This window comes from Pelobates fuscus, chromosome 6 (genome assembly GCF_036172605.1).
Source record: "Pelobates fuscus isolate aPelFus1 chromosome 6, aPelFus1.pri, whole genome shotgun sequence".
In the NCBI taxonomy this organism is placed as follows: domain Eukaryota; kingdom Metazoa; phylum Chordata; class Amphibia; order Anura; family Pelobatidae; genus Pelobates; species Pelobates fuscus.
This window is the reverse complement of record NC_086322.1, coordinates 254988360-255008298: the sequence shown is the minus strand read 5'-3', so window position 1 is coordinate 255008298 and position 19939 is coordinate 254988360. Positions and strand designations below refer to the sequence as shown.

At 38.7% G+C, this 19939-nt stretch overlaps 1 protein-coding gene across 1 annotated transcript in view; it reads right to left on the bottom strand.

The window, feature by feature from the left end:
* Window positions 1–1328: 1328 nt before the first annotated feature.
* Window positions 1329–19939, bottom strand: part of CACNA1G (calcium voltage-gated channel subunit alpha1 G) — a 428561-nt gene continuing 409950 nt past the window's right edge. Inside the window, exons 31-34 of the mRNA XM_063458969.1 lie at window positions 15724–16062; window positions 12165–12305; window positions 7096–7215; window positions 1329–2548 (exon numbers count right to left, since the gene is read on the bottom strand). Coding sequence (XP_063315039.1) covers window positions 1856–2548; window positions 7096–7215; window positions 12165–12305; window positions 15724–16062 — 1293 coding nt within the window. The 3' untranslated portion in view covers window positions 1329–1855. The remainder of the gene's footprint in view (window positions 2549–7095; window positions 7216–12164; window positions 12306–15723; window positions 16063–19939) is intronic.

Below are 19939 nucleotides of genomic sequence, written 5' to 3'. Positions count from 1 at the left end.
ATGTTCCAATTATTGGCTTACATTCCAATCAATATGTTTTTTCAGCAGTTTATTGACTTGTGATAAGACTTAGGTTCGGATTGATATAATTCACATCTTTAAAAGCTCATTGGAATCTGAAGCCTATATTATATATTGAAAATATAGACTTTGGTGACCCTATTCCATTTAATGCTATTGCTGTCTGGTCACTAATAACATACAGGGGAATGCCATGTCTCCCTTTCTGTCACAGCACTGTTATTGGCCAACCACTCAGGGCATTATAACGGAGATTGCATATGGGAATGCCTTTATAAGGACTTTTACCTCCATGCAAGTTTGCCAGGAGCTCACACTGGGCTACTTGGATTTTAACTTTATGAGTAGTATTTTGTTTTTGTGACCCCGTCCTTTTTTAATTTTACCAGTTGCAACAGGACTTAACATTTTTTTAAGAGTAAGTGTATTTTTTTTTATTTTACAGGAATTTAGTTTATTGCCCCCCCTTACTATTAATATGGTAAGGGGTTAGGTAGTATATTTTTATTTGAGGGGGCGGCTAGGGGGTTGTGAACCACTAGCTACATGTGGGGGCCATGGACACAATTTTGGAGCATTAGACACTGACATGTCCACACTCTTATATATTTAATTATAGCAACCACAAACCGCTGACAGCTGGGGGGGGGGGGGGGGGGGGGGGGGCATCAAATTCCCCTTGTTTATTAATTAATTGGGGCTTGTGGGGGCACTAGGATGAAAATTCCAATGCACTTTTTAATGTAATAGCCTCCACTGAATAGCCAGGGGTGTGGGCACTGAATATTGACATCAATCACTCCACTACCCATTCTTTAATTTAAAACTCCCATCCAATGCCCAGAGGGGAGGACTGGTACCAGGTACCCCCTATATGTTACTTGTGACTGGAATGCAAAAGCTGGACAGTCACTAGTAGTCTTTTATTAATGGACATGTTGCACTAGCAGCATGACTGGCAGTGCCATGGGGAGGTGTAAAACATCCATTCTACTAATGTAGGTGTCTTGACCGCCAGACTCTTTTAAATTATTTATTTTCTTATGACCAACAGGGTTAGCATATTCATTTTTTCCAACAGCAAACCCATTTTTCGAGTTTGGCTGCTGGAATTTAGTTTGGCCTTAAATCCAGTTGAAATTCAATAAAAATATTGACTGATTCCAGTTAATCATTTCCTAGATCTAGAGATCATTTTGTATTTTTGTTAATTGAAAAATGTTATTGATAGGTAAAAAAAAAAAAAACTGTTTTTATAACTATCACTTTTTTTTTCTCTGGTAAGTAGGCTTTTACTACAAGTGTCATTATTAAGATTTCTAGTTCAGAAACACGCTAAATTTGCTTCCACATGTGTTTGGAATTTACACTGGCGAGTTTCATTATCACTTGCATTGTACCCTATAATTATTTGCCCTGTTAATTTTATTATTTTATTTGAAAAAGAAACAAGCGAGGGGGGTAAAACATTGATCATTATGTAAGTAGTATTTCATATTACAACTTAGATTGGAGTTTTCTGTTTGAGTACATTCATCCTTTACAGTGTATATCTTTTATCAAACATGTGAAGAGCACCCAGACCATTTGGAAATGTGGGTAGAATGCCAGACTTCACATATTGTTGTTCATAATCTGTTAATACATACCCACAACATCGGCATCCAGTAATGTGGCACGCCGATAGAAGGTGTAGAAGCATTAACCAAAAAAAAAAAAAAAATCAATATTTCCAATAATTCATTTTTGCATTATAGTAGGAGTTATATTTCTGGAATTAAAGAGCCACCACGATTAGAATATTTATTTGCCTCAGATGTATATAATTGCATTTTTATGTCATCTGCACTTCTGTATTTGAGCACGACAATTCAGAGGCACATATTGAAGTAATAGTATCTGGATTGAAAGGGCTGTGTCCGTATGTCTTCTGTATTGCTTGCAAGTTATCTTTCTCATTTAATACGTGGCTAGTGAAGCTGCATGAATGTGTAACTGGGTAGTATTGAAGAGTATTTTCTACAGAGCAGATTTCAATCGAATGTCTCCTGGGATCATCCTTCCATGAGGTTTTTGTAAAGATCTCCTGAGCATCCATGCTGTAAAATTTTTTAATGTCCTTTAAGATAACATTATTGCTGTTTCCTAGTTTTAGTTTTTGGCTTAGCGAATATGCGGCAGAATATACACTCAGCGCCTTGACTGCTTTCGAGTTAAAATTATGTTTACAAAACACTGTGTTTAATAAATCTTGTTTTTTTTGCTCTTGAGATAATTCTCCGAATGGATTAAGGCTACCTTGGGAAGTATTTGGGTATCTAAACATTTTGCACATATCATGAAAATGTTCCACGTAGGTGCTTGTTTGCTCCAAGTTACACAATGTTTTTTTAGGTTGACTTTTCTTAAACACCGATGCTACGTCTGCAGAGGATAACGGACATAGTGATGTATTTTCCGTCATTCCACTTGGAAAATTTTCCTTGCGGTTCAAAAATATTTCCAGAGAGTCATTCTTGTTTTCATCCTGTAAACATAAATGTTTCAAAATATATGTGAGTAAGTGGATGGATATTATTAAAACGTGCTATACATAATGATACAATGAATAACAATTATTACTATTTATATGGCACCAATAAATGAGTTCATGGCTTAGAGGTGAAGAGCAATATAGCCAGAGTCTGCATCGAATTACCATATAATTATATAAGAAATGTGTGAGATAGCTGTTTGTTCTAATTAGAAATGTCTAAGTGAAAACTAACATAGCAACTCCATATCATTTGATGAGAGATGGGAAGATTTGTCTTGAGAGAGGAATTACCCAGTAAGTACCAAATAAGAGAAAATATAATAGAAATGCCTACTAGAATAAGGAAGTGCATGCATTTTAATGGTGTTGAACTTTGATCATCCTGTAAATGCAGGGACACCAGCTCCACCATGTTTTCTGAGACACATATCATATATACATATTGATGGGCAGCACATGAAAAGAGTAGCCCTGTAGTATGTATAATTCAGAAGAAGGTGTATTAGATCAAGCAATGAAGAATCCTGCAGTTAAGGAATAAGGCAGTAGGCAATAATGGAGACTATACATTATGCACACTGCAGGGGAACCTTTTCATGTGTTTTCATAAATTTGAGAAACTTATGTGTCCCTGTAAACACGGGGGATCTGGTTAAATGAGAATTGTGGAACTGAACGTTTTAATTTTACTAGTAGCACTCTTAGACTTTACACTTAGTCTCACTAGGAGTAGCATTTCTACCAGTAAACTGACTTTTCCTGAGTCTGTGAAACAGCATATAATTTCGTGAATAACAAATGGTATTGTGATTTCTATGGGTTCTTGTTGAGCAATTGTTCACAGGCCGGAATCATAGTTACGTAGTTGCATAGGCTGAAAAGAGACATGCGTCCATCAAGTTCAACCTTTTACACATCTGTTTTTGCTGTTGATCCAAAAGAAGGGAAGTTTGAAGCGCTTTCCAATTTGCAACAAACTAGGAAACAATTCCTCTCGATCATGGATCATGAAGCTGTTACACCACAAGTGAGAGTGAATAATGTGCATTAAAGCATTGACTGGGCATTCTTTCTTATTCTTAATACACATTATTCACCCTCACATTTGGGCACTTTATTTTGTCCTTACAACATTGTTTGCCATATCATGGGTTGGATAGAGTAGCTCATGATAAATTAACCGCCCCCTCCCCCCAACCTCCCCAGCTTGGATTGGGCTTATCCCTGGGGATATATATTCACCTGTTGTAATCTCCCTCTTTCTCTCAATTCTCCTTTGACTCCTTGGATTACAATAAGAGCTTTTTGGATTCAATCTAGTAATTAAATCTATGTACATATCGGATTGGATATTGCCAGTGAGGCTGTCTCTTATTCTGCAACATATGTTAAAAGTATACAAAAGGCTGTGATTATGAGACACTTTGTATCCACTTGGTCCATAAGGAAACTATTTCGTGGATAATGGCAAATTGCTCCTTTCCGTGAAATGTTATTGAGTAATAAAGCTATAGTGCTATAATCTTTAGGTCCTTTACTAATTCAAGTATTTGTTACATGGGCTATCATTTTACATTTTGTCTTTTGGATCTGACTATTTGGCAAAAATAGTTCAGTTTTCTCCTTAACCCCTTAAGGACACATGACATGTCTGACATGTCATGATTCCATTTTATTCCAGAAGTTTGGTCCTTAAGGGGTTAAAGGAGGGACAAGCAATCCCCCATTTCCTGGGGCATTGGTTGTCTTTTTTTTTTTTTTCTCTCCCGGTCTGCATGAAGGCTGGGGGTTCTTATGGGGAAGCCTGTTATGCAGTTGCTAAGGCACTGGTCACCCAAGGTCCCCATGTCCTCTCAAACCCCTTGATTGTTTCCCACACCCTCGCGGTTAAGTCATCCATGAGGCATGCATCTTTTATTTTGGATATTACTGCTGCCAAGGAGGGAGCGTGTAGCTTCAGCCAAGCTTGTGTCATTGTTCACCTTGCAACAAGGATGATTTTATGTACCAACTTTTGTTTATGTCTGCTCCACTCACAGACCTGTTTAGGAGGTGTACCCATGGGTTTAAGTCTGGAGCTCTTGTAAAAATCTGGGTTATTACGTCTCTGATGGCCTTCCAGAACACCTGTATCTGGGGAAGTCCCCCCACATGTGCAGGTACATGCCTCGTGACACACATCCCCCCCAAAATGTGTCAGTTGGCGACTTTTGCATTTAACAGAGTTTAACAGGGGTTGTGTACCATCTGAACTTCGTTTTGAATGATTGTTCCTGCTGGGATACACATATGGACGTGGCATTGTTAGCTTCCTACATCTATTGCCATTCGATGCCCTCTAATTCCTCCCCTAAATCTTTTTCCCATTGTTCCGTGTACGTTGGGGGCCCCAGTGTTTTGATTCTGTGCTCAGGTGGGTATACAAGGTTGTGATTTCCATTCCTTCTTGGACATGGGCTGTGTATCTCTGCCAGTAGTCCTGGGTAAAAGCCTCCCCCTCTGTAATCCCCCACCCAAACAAAATATCCCCTAGTACCTGTGGTAGCACATGTAATTGAGAAGCCTCTAGTAAATGTTCTGGCCCCGCATAACAGCCTCCCCCTCTGCAATCTCCAACCCAAACAAAATTTCCAGCAGTACTTTTGGTAGCACTTGTAGCAGAGAAGACTCCAGGAAACAATCTGGACCCTCGTTCCATCCTTTCATTCCCCCGCGGTCAGTCATTCTCTTGGGAGTAGCAATAACTCCTCCTGGTCAACAAGGAGAGAGGGCAATGTGAGGGGAGGCTGCAGGCCTAAGTTGTCAAATAGGGCTTTGGGGTCTCCTCCCGGCAGTAAGACATGGGTCTGGCCTTCATTGAAGGCCAGTAGCTTGAAAGAGAATCCCCATGCATATCGTACGGTGGACCACCGCAGGGCGTCTGTCACCAGCTTCCACTCACGCCTCCTTTGCAGTGTAGATGGAGCCAGATCTTGGTACAAGGTTAAGTCGTTACCTTGGTGTTTAATAGGGCCCTCATTGCCCTTCTGCATCAATGCTTCCTTAGTTTGAAAATGCACAAAGCGTATCATAATGTCCCTAGGAGTGTTCATGTAGTTTCTCCTGGTCCTCAGGGCCCTGTGAGCCCGCTCGATATGCCAGAGGTGGTCTGGTAAGTCAGGAAGAAGAGGTTTGAAGACCATTACCACATTGATCAGAGTGCCCTCACCTGCTTGTTCAGGGAGTCCTCGCAATTGCATGTTGTTGCATCTCGATATTTTAGCCATGTCTTCGATCGCCAATTCTGCCGCCTTCATCCTAGCTGCAATCAAATTCAATTGGAAGATGGCGGTGTTGTGGGTGACCACTGTGGCCTGCATTTGTTGCTCCAGTATGGCAGTCAGCACTCCGAGTGAGTGGATCTCTCCTTGCAGGACCTGCGTTGACCGCTCTCTCTCTCCTGCTAGGTATGTTTTTACCTCTGCCAGAGTATGCAGGATTTGAGCTGTGTCTGCCGTGGAGGTCTCGAGTGGGGGTGCCGCCGCACGTGACAGTGATCCCACCGGTCTATGACCGCCGCCATCTTGGGAGCCTGCCAGCGGTGTTTGAGACCCGGCAAAAAGTTCAGGCACAGTCGCCCCGGGCTCCATACCCTTCTTGGAGTTCTTGTTTGAGGGTCTTTTGTCCATGCTTTATGAGGGTAGTCCTTTCTTTTAATATTTACTGCTATTATTAGCTTTTTTTGGCGCTGGTGGAGAGGAGCTCACAGAGACGCGTCCAGTGTGCTCCGAGGTCAGGCCACGCCCCCGTGGGATTGGTTGTCTTTTAATTTAGTCCCATTAACTATCACTGCTATAATAAAGTTGTTCATTGTTTTTTGTTTATTTTTACTTTTAATTTGCTTAAGTAAGGACTTTTTTTATGTTCTAAGGACATATTTGGCTTCAGTTATTTAAAGTCTGTGATTGGAGAGCCACAGAATGTCTGGGCTAGGTTAGACGGTGAGAACTTGCAAGGGCTTAAGACAAGAAATCTGCAAATTTTGCAAGATGTTTTTAGATATACTTAAGATATATTAATTGAGAAAATATCTACTAAGCAGTGATTTCTAATTTATTTTGGGCAATGGAGTGTCTAAATAATGAATTAAGTAATGCTTTAGTTTTTTTTTTGTCGCTAGGAATGGAATTCCAAATCATGAATCAAATAAATATGCTCATCAAATGAGCAAGTCATTTCTTTGGTTATGCATTCGTATGACCCAAACTTTAGACAAATTGCCATTTTCGAGCCATACGTGATGCTGCCATGATAAGCAAGGAAAAGATTAAGACTTTGGGGGGGTGTTGAGTAATTTAAAAAAATTGATCATTTAATTATTATGTTCTGACAGCTAGGGAGGAGCTAACCCATAATTGATGCAGACATGTAGAATAGGCAGGAAAAGAAAATTATGGTAAGTACTGAATTCAATTTTCTCCTATTTGTTTACAATTAAGTTAAGCATATGCTTTATCTGCATAAATTGTAAATATTACCAATACTTTAATTCCACGAACATTAAATGGTGCATTGCTGGTATCATCTGGCTGCCACTCATCTCCTTGAGCTAAGGACCAAGACCTTTCAGAAAAGATGTCTGATGTTAAAGACAGACCTTCCATCTCTGCCAATGGTACCTAAATGAGAAAAATAGACACAAGTAAGGTGAGGCTAACAGCAAATATGTATTGCAAGGCTAACAATTTCTATTTTCAATTTTAAAGAATCAAGTACATATATTCTATCATGCTTCAGAATGGATGGTGGCATAAACTGTGCAATAATTTCCGTTCAGCTATTTTGGCCTTAAAAGGTTACATCAGCCAAAAAAAGTGTTTTTAGAATAACCCTTCCTTTATGAATGTCCAAAAAATAAATAAATAAAAGGACACTCCATTGCCCAAATATAAAAAAATAAAAATAAAAATCATAGTTTAGTAGATATACCCCCAACGAAAACATGCTTGCAAAAGTTTCAGATCTCTTGTATAAAGTCTTTGCAAGACTTTCTGTGGCTGTCCAATCACAGACTTCTTAATGCAGCTCAATGAGAAGTCTTTGCAAAGCAGGTACTCTGGGCAATTGCTGCCTCTTGAGTAAAGCACCACTGAACTAAGCAAGCAGAAAGTAACAGGAACTGGTTTTCTGACTGACAGGGAGGAGGGTGTAACAAGGTTAACTTATAAAAGTGCCAATTTCTATTAAAATCTGGACTTTTTGTAAAAAGAGGACACACTCTTCACACATGCAACAATTCGGCAAACTGGAGTGCTTTAGCGGTATGGAGTGTCACTTTAAATAAAACAGCTAAAACTTACCTCTGTTCCAGGGCCGAGGCCAAGCTCTACCTGCAGCCGACCTTCCTACGCTGATGTCACTCTTCATCGCCTCAATAGGGAGGTATTTCGAGAGGAGGGATGTCACTGAGTGTGGGCTGTTGGGGAGGAAATGTGAGCACAGGTGGGGGGGTCTGCTGTGCGTGCTGTCGCCAGATGCCAATTTTGCACAGAAATTGGGCTAGTGTCACCTGGTTCAGTGTCACCAGGGTGAAGTACTTATTTTGGTGCATCCTGTGGATGTGGCCAATTTAGCTCCTTCCTATTGCACAGGTGGATAAGTGACCAGAAATGGGTGGATGGCTGTTGGGCCGGTAAGTGTGGGTGACTGGGTGTGAAGGTGGGTGTAAGGGATTGGATAGGTAGACTGGTTAGGCAGTTGGGTGTGGATGGCGACTAAGTAGTTAGGAGTGTAAGTTACTGGGTGGGCATGCGGGTGACTGAGCATAAGGAACTGGGTGGGAAGGCAAATGTAATGTACTTCGTAAGTAGGTGGGTGTAATTGACTGGGTGAACACATGGGTATGGGTGATTAAGCTGATGGCTGGGTGCAAATGACAGGGCAGGAGGTTGTGAGTGACTACATGAAGCACTGTAATGCGCTGAGTATCAAAATAATAATAATAAAAAAAATACAAGAAAAAAATACAGTATCCACTTTGTAAGAATCTTATAACCGGCCAGTGATTCACCACACTGAATATATAAGTGCACTGTAGAGCAACAAAATTACTGTAATTAAGAACATGAAGGCATTTGTTACTTCTCTCTGCACAATTTAGTAGCTTGTCCCCCAGGTTTACTGACATTTAAGGAATGTAATTCCTGTGATTTTCTCCCAGTGTAATGGGTCAGTCTGGGGGCCCCAATCAGGGACTACTGCTGGACTTACTCATTGTGAGGTAGTCATGCAGTAGTCGATAGTGATGTCCCGAACAGTTCGCCGGGAACCGGGAACGCGCAATGTTCGGTCCGCCCCCTATTCGTCATGGAGGTGGGAGGATCTGGGAGGGAGGGTCTGCTGCTGATTGGCTGGAATGTGTCTGCTGACTGTGAGGTACAGGGTCAAAATTTACTCAATGATGACGAATAGGGGGCGGACCGAACATCGCCGCGAACACGCTATGTTCGCCGGCGAACGGTTCCCGGCAAACTGTTCGGGACATCACTAGTAGTCAACTGACAGCTGATTCTGACATTTGCTCCAGTGGCATCAGCTGTCAGTCATGCCTATGGCTGCGACAGTTAATGGCATGTGCACACCATAATCACCAAGAGCATGCTATGTAGAACTTTTAATCGAGGTTCTGCAATTGCCTTAAAAGGCTATCCTTCCTTGCGTGATCTCCATACAGCTATTTCTGCAATGTCTCACTAGTGAGTTGTAACAGGAATAGAGTAGACCTGTTGTATCAAGTCGTCCATCCCTTCATTCTGGAACTAAAGATGACCAGCGTCACAAATCTTCAAGATTAGGTTTTGCCCTCATGCTTTTGGCTCACAGGCTACAATGATTAAGCATTCAGTAAACAGCCTGTCACTATGCCCTCCCCTCCATTAAGGTATACGTAGTTAGATCAAATTAGTTTAATTAATCTTATCAATTGGCTTCATGTAATTAATCAACTAATTAATCTACTAATTAATTAATTAATCTACTAATTTTAGATTGTGGCCAAGGCCTTAATGCACTGTATTGTCATTCTTATTACAGGTGGGTGTATAATACATAACAAAACTCATGCAAACAGGATCGGTGCTTCAAAGATGTGGCTCATGTTGTCGCCTCAGTGTGCACCAACCCAGGGTAGCAATTTCCAGGTAGCAGGGGGGGGGGGGGGGGGCATGGGTGCACAAAACTCCCCCTCCCACCTGTCAGTTTCTGTAGCATGGCCTTATGGACCACAGAATATAGTCTTTTTCTTACTCTACCTAGTCTGACAGGAAGCTGCCCACTGTGCCTGGAGTGGGCAAGAAACGAGCAGTGAGCACTTTCCTGTCAAACTAGGTAGAGGATAAAAGAGATCTGTGGATGAGGCCACACTACAGAGAGAAGGAGAGCCACAAGGAATGTGAGGGACAATAAGCACAGGGAGATAAGAAAGGTGGTGGAAAATTATACAAAGAACTGGGAGTGACACAGGGCGTTGAGAGACATATGGTGGGGAATAAGTGACCCACAAGGGGGGAGTAAGTGATCCAAGGGGGTTAAGAGTAATACTCCAGGGGTTAAGAAAGATAAATGAGTGTACATACATGGGGATTAACTATCTCAGGTAGCTAAGAGACACAGATGGATTAATGGTTATAGAGGGGTTAAGATACACAAAGGGGCTAAGAAACGCAGGGAAGGTAAAAGCACAAAAGGAGGAAAAGAGACAGAAGAGGGGAAAATGAGAGGTAAGATACACTAAAGGTGATAAGATACACTCACTGGGTTAAGACATTAAAAAGTGTAGGATATGGGATAAATGATTGGGTAAGAGGCTAGACAACTGCAGGAATAAGAACGACAAAAAGGGGAGGAGATACAATCCTTAAACAGGGAAAAAAAAGACACAAAAAGGGGTTAAGTTACACAAAAGGGGAATGAAGAATGTAAAGACAAAGATCCTTGCAATGGTCATGCAGTGGTTTACTAGTGTCTTGCCATGCATATCTGTGATATGCTTTTACACTCTACTTCAGCTTCATTACTCTGCAACTCAAATAGGCCATAATGAATGTTGCTGCCAAGCTTATTTTTCTCTCCCACTGCTCCTCTCACACATTACCTCTCTGTCAATCATTACATTGACTTCCTGTGCCCTATAGGATTTAATTTAAAATACTAACTCCTACACTTAACTTACCTACAGAACTCTCAACAACTCTACCCCTTCCACTACATTTCTGAACTAATTCGTAGGTACATCCCTTCTTGGCTGCTTCGCTCTGCCAGTGTCTTTCGCCTATAAGTTGCTTGTAAACTTACTGCTAACCTGCACTTGCGTGACTTCTCGCAGGTGGCTCCATTCCTATGGAACAGTCTACGTCCCCCCTATCAGACTCTTCCCTACTCTTCAATCTTTTAAGACATCCATAAAAACCCAAATCTTGAGAATAGCCTATGGGTCCCAAGGGTAACTGCTATTACTCTTAACTTAATTAATGGGTCCATTCTTCACTTCACTCTCACATTCAATTTCTGCTACTTTTCCTCTCTGTCACTTGGTTCCATTCCCTCATCCTATCCAAACTATTGTGCTATTATACCCCGCCTTCTCTAGACTGTAAGCTCATTCGAGCAGGGTTCTCATCAACCTATTGTTCATGTCAAAATCTGGAATAGTCTCATTTGTTGTTAAAGTCCACTTAATAATATTGTAAAGCACAGTGGAATTTGTTGACGCTATATAAATGACAATAATAATAATAATAGGCACTCTCATCTTACTGTGCACAGTAGTTTAGCGGTGTGTAACTCTATGATACACAACTACACACTGCACCTCGAATTTATAGCTGTGAAGCTCTGTAATATACTTATACAGTTATGCTCATTCCACATCACACATTGTAGATGCATAGTTACTCCTCTAACTGATTTAGAAACCAAGTTCAATAACAATATATTTTAGCAGTGATCACATTTTTAAATCCTCTTTTGGTTCTTTCAATCATCTACAGATCTCTTCCATTATTATTACTTCTTCCTTCTAATTGCTGATAAATTTATCCCAAGCTACCCCATATACTTGATATCAACTTCTGCAGCAACTAGTGTGAAAACCCCCTTAAATCTTCAAATTTCCCTTAAAACGTCATCTAAAGTTAATCACCTGTCTTGCTGCCCCAGCATGCCCACTACATATTTTCAATAATGCTTTCCAGCTGCTATGAATGAATCAAATACCTTATAATCAGTGCTTGAATGAATTAATGAATACGACTCTGTAGCTAAATGAAGGATGCATCTATTAATCTGGGCAGAGATTAAAAGGCATTCGATTTGTTCGTAGCAGTTTAAAACCAAGAATGCACAAGTCTAGTCTTGTCCAATTCATATTGTAGGCTTGCAAGCAGGAACCTGTATATTATATGTAATTTTGTCACCATCTGTCAAATATAATTTTTAGAATCCTGCATTACTTTACAAAGCATTCTGTCGGTGCAAATTAAATTGATAACACTCATAAGAAGAATATGTAAATCATTTTGCACCACATGGGACTATGATGAAACTTTTATATACACAATATGTGACTGACCTGTTTCTCTGAGAATCCCTTTTCAAGTGGCAGGATAGCATAGTGGTGGTACACAGATCCAGACAAGTTATCCATTTGCTTCATCTCACCCTCTATAGAGCCTTGTATTAGCAATGATATTGTATCAAACATGTGCCTTTCCTGTTAAAAAAAAAAAAAATGCAAAGAAAATAAGGATTTTTTAGTTTTGGACAAAAACACAGGGAAGACAAAAAAAATATATATTTTTCAGTAAACCACGAGATACACAAATTGATTACATTTTCTCCCTTCTAATTAAAAGTATATATAGGCAGAATCATAGCCTCAGATGTTTCATCTTTTTTAATTGATACCCATAGAAAGACACTATGGAGCAAAATTATACTGTGGATATAAAAAATAAATAATTAACCTTTCCCTACCTATATTGGTGTCACTTTATACAACATATGCAGCTCAAATATTTGGTGCACATAAGAAACCAACATAATTGAGAAACACAGTTATGCTTGCATTCCTTTTAAAGATCCTTTAGAATTACTAGCTTGACTCACAATATTGGAAAGAAGCAAAAATGTACTGTTCAAGCATAATACAACCTACAAAGTAGCGATGATATTAAAGGAACACTATAGTCACCTAAATTACTTTAGCTAAATAAAGCAGTTTTAGTGTATAGATCATTCCCCTGCAATTTCACTGCTCAATTCACTGTCATTTAGGAGTTAAATCACTTTGTTTCTGTTTATGCAGCCCTAGCCACACCTCCCCTGGTTATGATTGACAGAGCATGCATTAAAAAAAAAACTGGTTTCATTTTCAAACAGATGTAATTTACCTTAAATAATTGTATCTCAATCTCTAAATTGAACTTTAATCACATACAGGAGGTTCTTGCAGGGTCTAGCAAGCTATTAACATAGCAGGGGATATGAAAATCTTAATTAAACAGAACTTGCAATAAAGAAAGCCTAAATAGGGCTCTCTTTACAGGAAGTGTTTATGGAAGGCTGTGCAAGTCACATGCTGGGAGGTGTGACTAGGGTTCATAAACAAAGGGATTTAACTCCTAAATGGCAGAGGATTGAGCAGTGAGGCTGCAGGGGAATGCTCTATGAACCAAAACTTCTTCATTCAGCTAAAGTTGTTCAGGTGACTATAGTGTCCCTTTAAGTATGCCAGACCAGCCCTATGTTCATCAAACATCAAAGGGAAACTAACAAATCCACTGTTACTCCTTCACCAACAGCAAGATTACACATTCAATTAATCATTTTGAAGGAATAAAAAGTGAAAGTAGTGACATGGATGGAACCTTTTTAGTAGTGGCTGCTTATATCTCTGTTGTTACTTGTAAAGACATTAAACAACCTCTACTCCCTAAAAGTAGCAACTGGTACTTTAGCAAGTAGCGTCGGCCAGTAAAAAGTACAATTTTTTTTAGCTAGGGCAAGTATAGGATTTCCAGCATAAATGTATATTTTCAAGTACGTTGCCAAGTCAGTCTAATAAATAACTTTTTCCTAATACTATTTTTATGTTTCTCTTGGGGATATTTTCAACACACAGAGTTTTCTACTCCTGCATAAATTATTAAATATGGACACTTATAAATGTCATTTTCACTTATCTGACACTAAACATGTTCAATGTCAGCCTCTAATAAATGGAGGAGTAAGGGTTCTCAGACAAAAATGTAAAATTATCTGCATAAACTAACCATTAGAAATTAAACCAACCACATGATATAGATATTATGACTAAATGGTAATTATGTTACATAGTAATATAGAATATTTTGTTTTGCCGTGATTTATCCCTAAAAATTGTGAATATGATTACTAAAGATTGAGAATTGTATTATTTAAATATCTAATGAGTGATTCAAATATGTAGAAAAAAAGAAATATTGAAATACAAGTCCAACACTAAGCCTAACACAAACTGTACCTTTAGCAATAACACAACAGCACTAACATTAAACATATCTCAATGACATGGTCTGGGTGCAGTGGTCCCTGTCCTTTTAACATTTTGTTTAGAAACTGAAATGTTTACATGGCAAGGTTAATTCCTCAACTAGTGGCTGGCATACTACTGACTCTTCCGTGGCACTAGCTGAGTAAAACTCAGTAACAACATGATGCAGAAGATTCAATGCTTTCCCAAGGGGAAGCTTGGATGCATACGTAGCCCTAGGCATGCATAGACATCAGGTCCCCTGTGCTCCTCTATGAGGAGTATTGGATTGGACCATGCCAGAGAAAGCCTTGTTGCATCCATGATGGTATGGGTAGAGGAGAGGTAAGCAAAAAGTAAGTAACATATTTATTTTCTTAGATTTTTACAGTACAGGGGATGGAATATACATAGGGACAGGGACACTAAAGCATTAGGAATACAGACACTCCTGGGTAATCCCTAAATCCTTGATTGTTAGGTGTGCCGTGAGGAGAGGGTAGAAGAGCACTGCCCCACAGAACACTCATTAGGCACACTATACTGAGCACTACGCACAGCTCATCTGTAAGCATCTTCTGATACCTGGAATACACTAAATTAATGCTTCGAGCAATGTCTGTATCTCATTGGTACCTGTATGAAAAAAACTTAGAAAGAAACACTGTACTCCAAAAAAAAAAAAAAAGACTTGCAGATATTATTATTATTAGAAGCAAGAAAGGTTTATACCTCCAAAATCTCAACTTTGAGGGTGCCAAAGTCTTCTTTAGTTGCAGGGAGTGAAAGAAGTGAGAGCTGCCCATGTGGGCTGAGCAGGAGGAAGACTGAAGGAGGGAACAGGTGAATCTCACTCTCTGTTCTGGGACATTATGACTGGGGTCATCAAACAATTAAAGAAAGGCTAGTAAGCAAAATATAGGTCGGTTGGAAGCAGATGACTAGCTAACTCAGGTTCAGTGTAGTCAGCAAGAGGACTTTACACAAGCATTCAGCTTCAAGTCCAATGTGTGCACCAGAACATAGTTAACAAATGTTTCATTGCTGCCCCTTCATAAGTTCATATGGTCCTACTAATGTATTACCCCTATATTGACATCTCCCAACTGATATTACCAGCTAATGACACACCATTGACATACATATGGCCCCTTTACATCCTCAGTACATTTCTGTAATTCATTACTGCATTGTTCCATTTCAATATACCCACATCTTACTATTCTGCCCCAGCCCATTCCACTACAACTTCCACAATTCTATCCAAGCCCATTCTAACCAAAATCTAAGAATATACAGCCCTAGCCCACACTAACTCAACTCCCACTCTCCTGCCACAACTCTTATTATCCTACCTCAACCATAACTATAATCCACTATCCTGCCAAAGCCACAAGTCCCATTCTCCTGCCACAACATTAAGCAAACAGGGAATCATAGACAAATTGACAATCAAATAAACATTTTAATTCTTTTTTGGGGGCAATATATTTTTTGTTTATGTTTGTTTATGTTTTTTTTTTACTTTCCTCTCTTCTAAAGTATCAGGTAGCATGCTATTTATCTTTGAATTCCATAGATAATTAAGATACCAAAAGCATGCTTTCATATTCCTTACCATTGGATGTAGTGAAGAAAACTGTGTTTCATTCTCAGGCCCAGAATCCGTATATCCATAAGTGCTGTCTGGAGAATGTCCAAGATCTTTACCATTCCAGGGGAAGATGTCACTGTCTGACATGTGTACATTTTGAATCTGAAATTCAAGGTCCATCTCTGCTTCCAATTCTGCCTCTTCTTTAGCCTCTTTGTTGCTTTCCTCCAAGTGTTTCATGAGAACAGCTATCACAACATTGACCAGGACAAACTGAGCAGTCAGCACAAAGGAAACAAAGTAGATTGGAGAGATGACAGTGTTGTAACATGTAGATTCCTCACTGCAGTCTCTTAGGGTGTCCTACCATAAAACACAGAGAAACAAACAAACAAAAGCAAAAAAAACCAACAACAACCATTAACAGCTAAACAATCACACAGGTTACCAATTTGTTGTTATTGTAATGATGATTACACTTTAAATATGATAGCAAGTTTTTGCAAATAGTGCAGGGATATCTTGAACAATAACCATGATCCCCTTGGTATATTTCTTTAACCCCCCTAATGACTTACATAGTTACATAGCTGAAAAGAGACTTGCGTCCATCAAGTTCAGCCTTCCTCACATTTGTTTTTTGCTGTTGATCCAAAAGAAGGCAAAAAAACCCAGTTTGAAGCACAATTTTGCAACAAGCTAGGAAAAAAAAATCCTTCTTGACCCCAGAATGGCAGTCAGATTTATCCTTGGATCAAGCAGTTATTACCCTACATTGAAAGATTATATCCTTGAATATTCTGTTTTTGCAAGTATGCATCTAGTAGCCTTTGAACATCTGTATGGACTCTGATAAAACCACTTCTTCGGGCAGAGAATTCCACATCCTGATTGTTCTTACAGTAAAAAAACCCTTTCATTTGCCTTAGACGAAATCTTCTTTCTTCCAGTCTAAACGCATGGCCTCGTGTCCTATGTAAAGTCCGGTTTGTGAATAGATTTCCACACAATGGTGGGAAATGGCCCCGAATATATTTGTATAATGTTATCATATCCCCTCTCAGGCGACGTTTTTGTAAACTAAATAGGTTTAAATTTGTTAACCTTTCTTCATAGCTGATATGTTCCATTCCTTTTATTAATTTTGTAGCCCGCCTCTGCACTTTTTCTAGTGCCATAATATCCTTCTTTAGAACAGGTGCCCAAAATTGCACAGCATATTCAATGTGTGGTCTTAGGCTCTCTTGAGCTGCGACACAACCAAGGTTTTTTTGGGGGGCACTTTTGCCATATACTCATTCAACCACAATTTCACTCTCAGGGCTGGGCCAGACTCCTCCTCTGCAAACATCAGCCAAAATGGGGAATCTAATTGTTTCAGTGGTTTCCTATGGGAATTTTCAACACTCTGGACATCTTAATGCAAATTGGGAGGATGTCCAGCATTGTTTCATATAGTCAACTCTGTGTAAAAGCAGGAATCACCTTTAGTTGTTGTCTGGTAGACTGCCAGTGAAAGTAGAACAGTAAAACATTGCAGTTTTGAAAAAAAACAAACAGTTTTTTGCTCAATCCTCAAAGTGTACGGGTATGTTTTCCACCCAGGAATATGAGGTCCAGATATCAGAAACAAAACAGAATGGTCCATGAGTATGAGAAATTCATAAATATTATTGGATGTATCTTGAAAAGTAAATGAAACACAATAATTTTATGTTTCACCACACTAAATGGGCTTTATCAAAAGTGTCACAGAGTCCTGGAGACAAACTATTTAAATAGTAGAGCTAAAATTTAAATTGACATCATAGTCATGGGACCACGAGTTAATTAGCATAAGTAGAATAAAATACAATTTTAAAAAATAATTGGAGGAGGATAAGTTTAGTACACACTGGGTGTATAAAAACAAAATGAAAATGCATTTTATTTAATTGCAAACAATTATTCGGGAGGGAATGAAGCGGAGGAGGAACAAAATGGTGATGGGGCATTTAGCATGTTTGTTGAGTGATATAAAAACATTCAGCATGAATAAGGTAGGTAGGAGGTAGAAAGGTGAGTTGATTAGGCTCAAAGGGGAATTAAAATTAGGGTAGACATTACATAAGTATTATATAAAAAGATAGAGCATAAAATATATAGCAGTTTCATTTAATACATACATATATAAAAACGACAAAAAAGGAGAGAATAAAATATATACCATCCTAATATTATAGAACACTGAAAAGGTCAAAATCAGTATTAACGCCATAAGGAACCAATGTATTTAACCCCTTAAGGACACATGACATGTCTGACATGTCATGATTCCCTTTTATTCCAGAAGTTTGGTCCTTAAGGGGTTAAATAAAATACCAATCTCAGCTCTTGTTTACCCTGCATTTTTATATTGCTACCTTGCCAAGATGGGGTAACCTTGACTATAAGTGCAGTATTTTTTAACATTTGGCATTTTTATTATGAATTAGTGTTTGTTTGACACTGTGTGGTTCATAAAAAAAAAAAAAAAATATTTCGACAATGTTCTGCTAACCTGGTTTTTAAGTTTCTTGTTTTCATGACTATGTATTTTAGGCCATGTAATATAAACATTCCAATAAATATACAAAATGTTTAGAGTTACAAGTAATAAAATCTTTTCTAGTATAGTTTTCTGAGATTGATTTTCACAGCTGTAACATGTTGTTACATGTTGTTGTAAATAAAAATGTATAAAACCAAAAGTCATTGTTTTTAAAAATCATATCAATACATTTTAAAATTACATCTTTCTGTATTGGGAGTATTTTCCCATCTGCTTCAAGGATGTTTCTTACTGAGGTACAGCCTACATAACACACATCACTAATTACTACTATATTGCTGGGTTCTCATGAAAAAAAAATAATAATTTGAAAAAGACATGCTATCTTTAACCCCTTAAGGACCAAACTTCTGGAAAAAAATGGAATAATGACGTGTCACACACGTCATGTGTCCTTAAGGGGTTAAAGGGACACTATAGTCACCTGAACATCTTTAGCTTAATGAAGCAGTTTTGGTGTATAGAACATGCCCCTGCAGCCTCACTGCTCAATCCTCTGCCATTTAGGAGTTAAATCCCTTTGTTTATGAACCCTAGTCACACCTCCCTGCATGTGACTTGCACAGCCTTCCATAAACACTTCCTGTAAAGAGAGCCCTATTAAGGCTTTCTTTATTGCAAGTTCTGTTTAATTAAGATGTTCTTATCCCCTGCTATGTTAATAGCTTGCTAGACCTTGCAAGAGCCTCCTGTAGGTGATTAAAGTTCAATTTAGAGATTGAGATACAATTATTTAAGGTAAATTACATCTGTTTGAAAGTGAAACCATTTTTTTTTTCATGCAGGCTCTGTCAATCATAGCCAGGGGAGGTGTGGCTAGGGCTGCATAAACAGAAACAAAGTGATTTAACGCCTAAATGACAGTGAACTGAGCAGTGAAATTGCAGGGGAATGATCTATACACTAAAACTGCTTTATTTAGCTAAAGTAATTTAGGTGACTATAGTGTTCCTTTAAGACAGGCTTTCATAGTTTTCATTTTTATGGCTTTCTGGAAAAAAAAAAAAAAGGTGGATGGGAGGGTGTGTAATGTTCTTGTTTATTTCAAATGTGTGACTCTTTCTCTTTTCTAAAAAAAAGCTTTGTTAAAATATGTTTTAAAGTTAGGGGTAAGGTCTGATAAAAGTTGTTTTGTTTGATAAACAATGGTATCATTTAGCTGTGTGTGTGAAGTGTGTGTGTACTAGATGAGGTGTGTTGATCCACTTTAGGATCACTCTCAACATATTTAATGTTATGGCAAGTGTAAAATCTTTTTAAACGAACTTGTCTGACAAACTTATTATGTCTATGTAGGGTGTCTATGTAGGGTGAAAATTGGTTAACCCTATGAGTAGGGGCATATTTTAAGCTAAGAAAACGCCATTTAATGTTTTTTGAGATAGGTTAAAAATCTTATTATTTGTGGTTATGGGGCCATATATTGGTGTGTGCTAGTGTAAATGTGGTCTTGATAGTTATTTTCTGTTTCTCTGTGAGTGGAATAATTTATTCTTCTTTATTGGTAAAGGTTTGAGGTATCTTGGAGTTGTTTTAGTTTTTTTTGTGCTGTGGGAAATGATGGTGATTATCTTTGTAGTGTTAGTGTGTTTGGGGAAAGAGCTTTTCTTGGTGTTGGTGATTTATAGAATCTGGTTCTTTGTTGTGGTT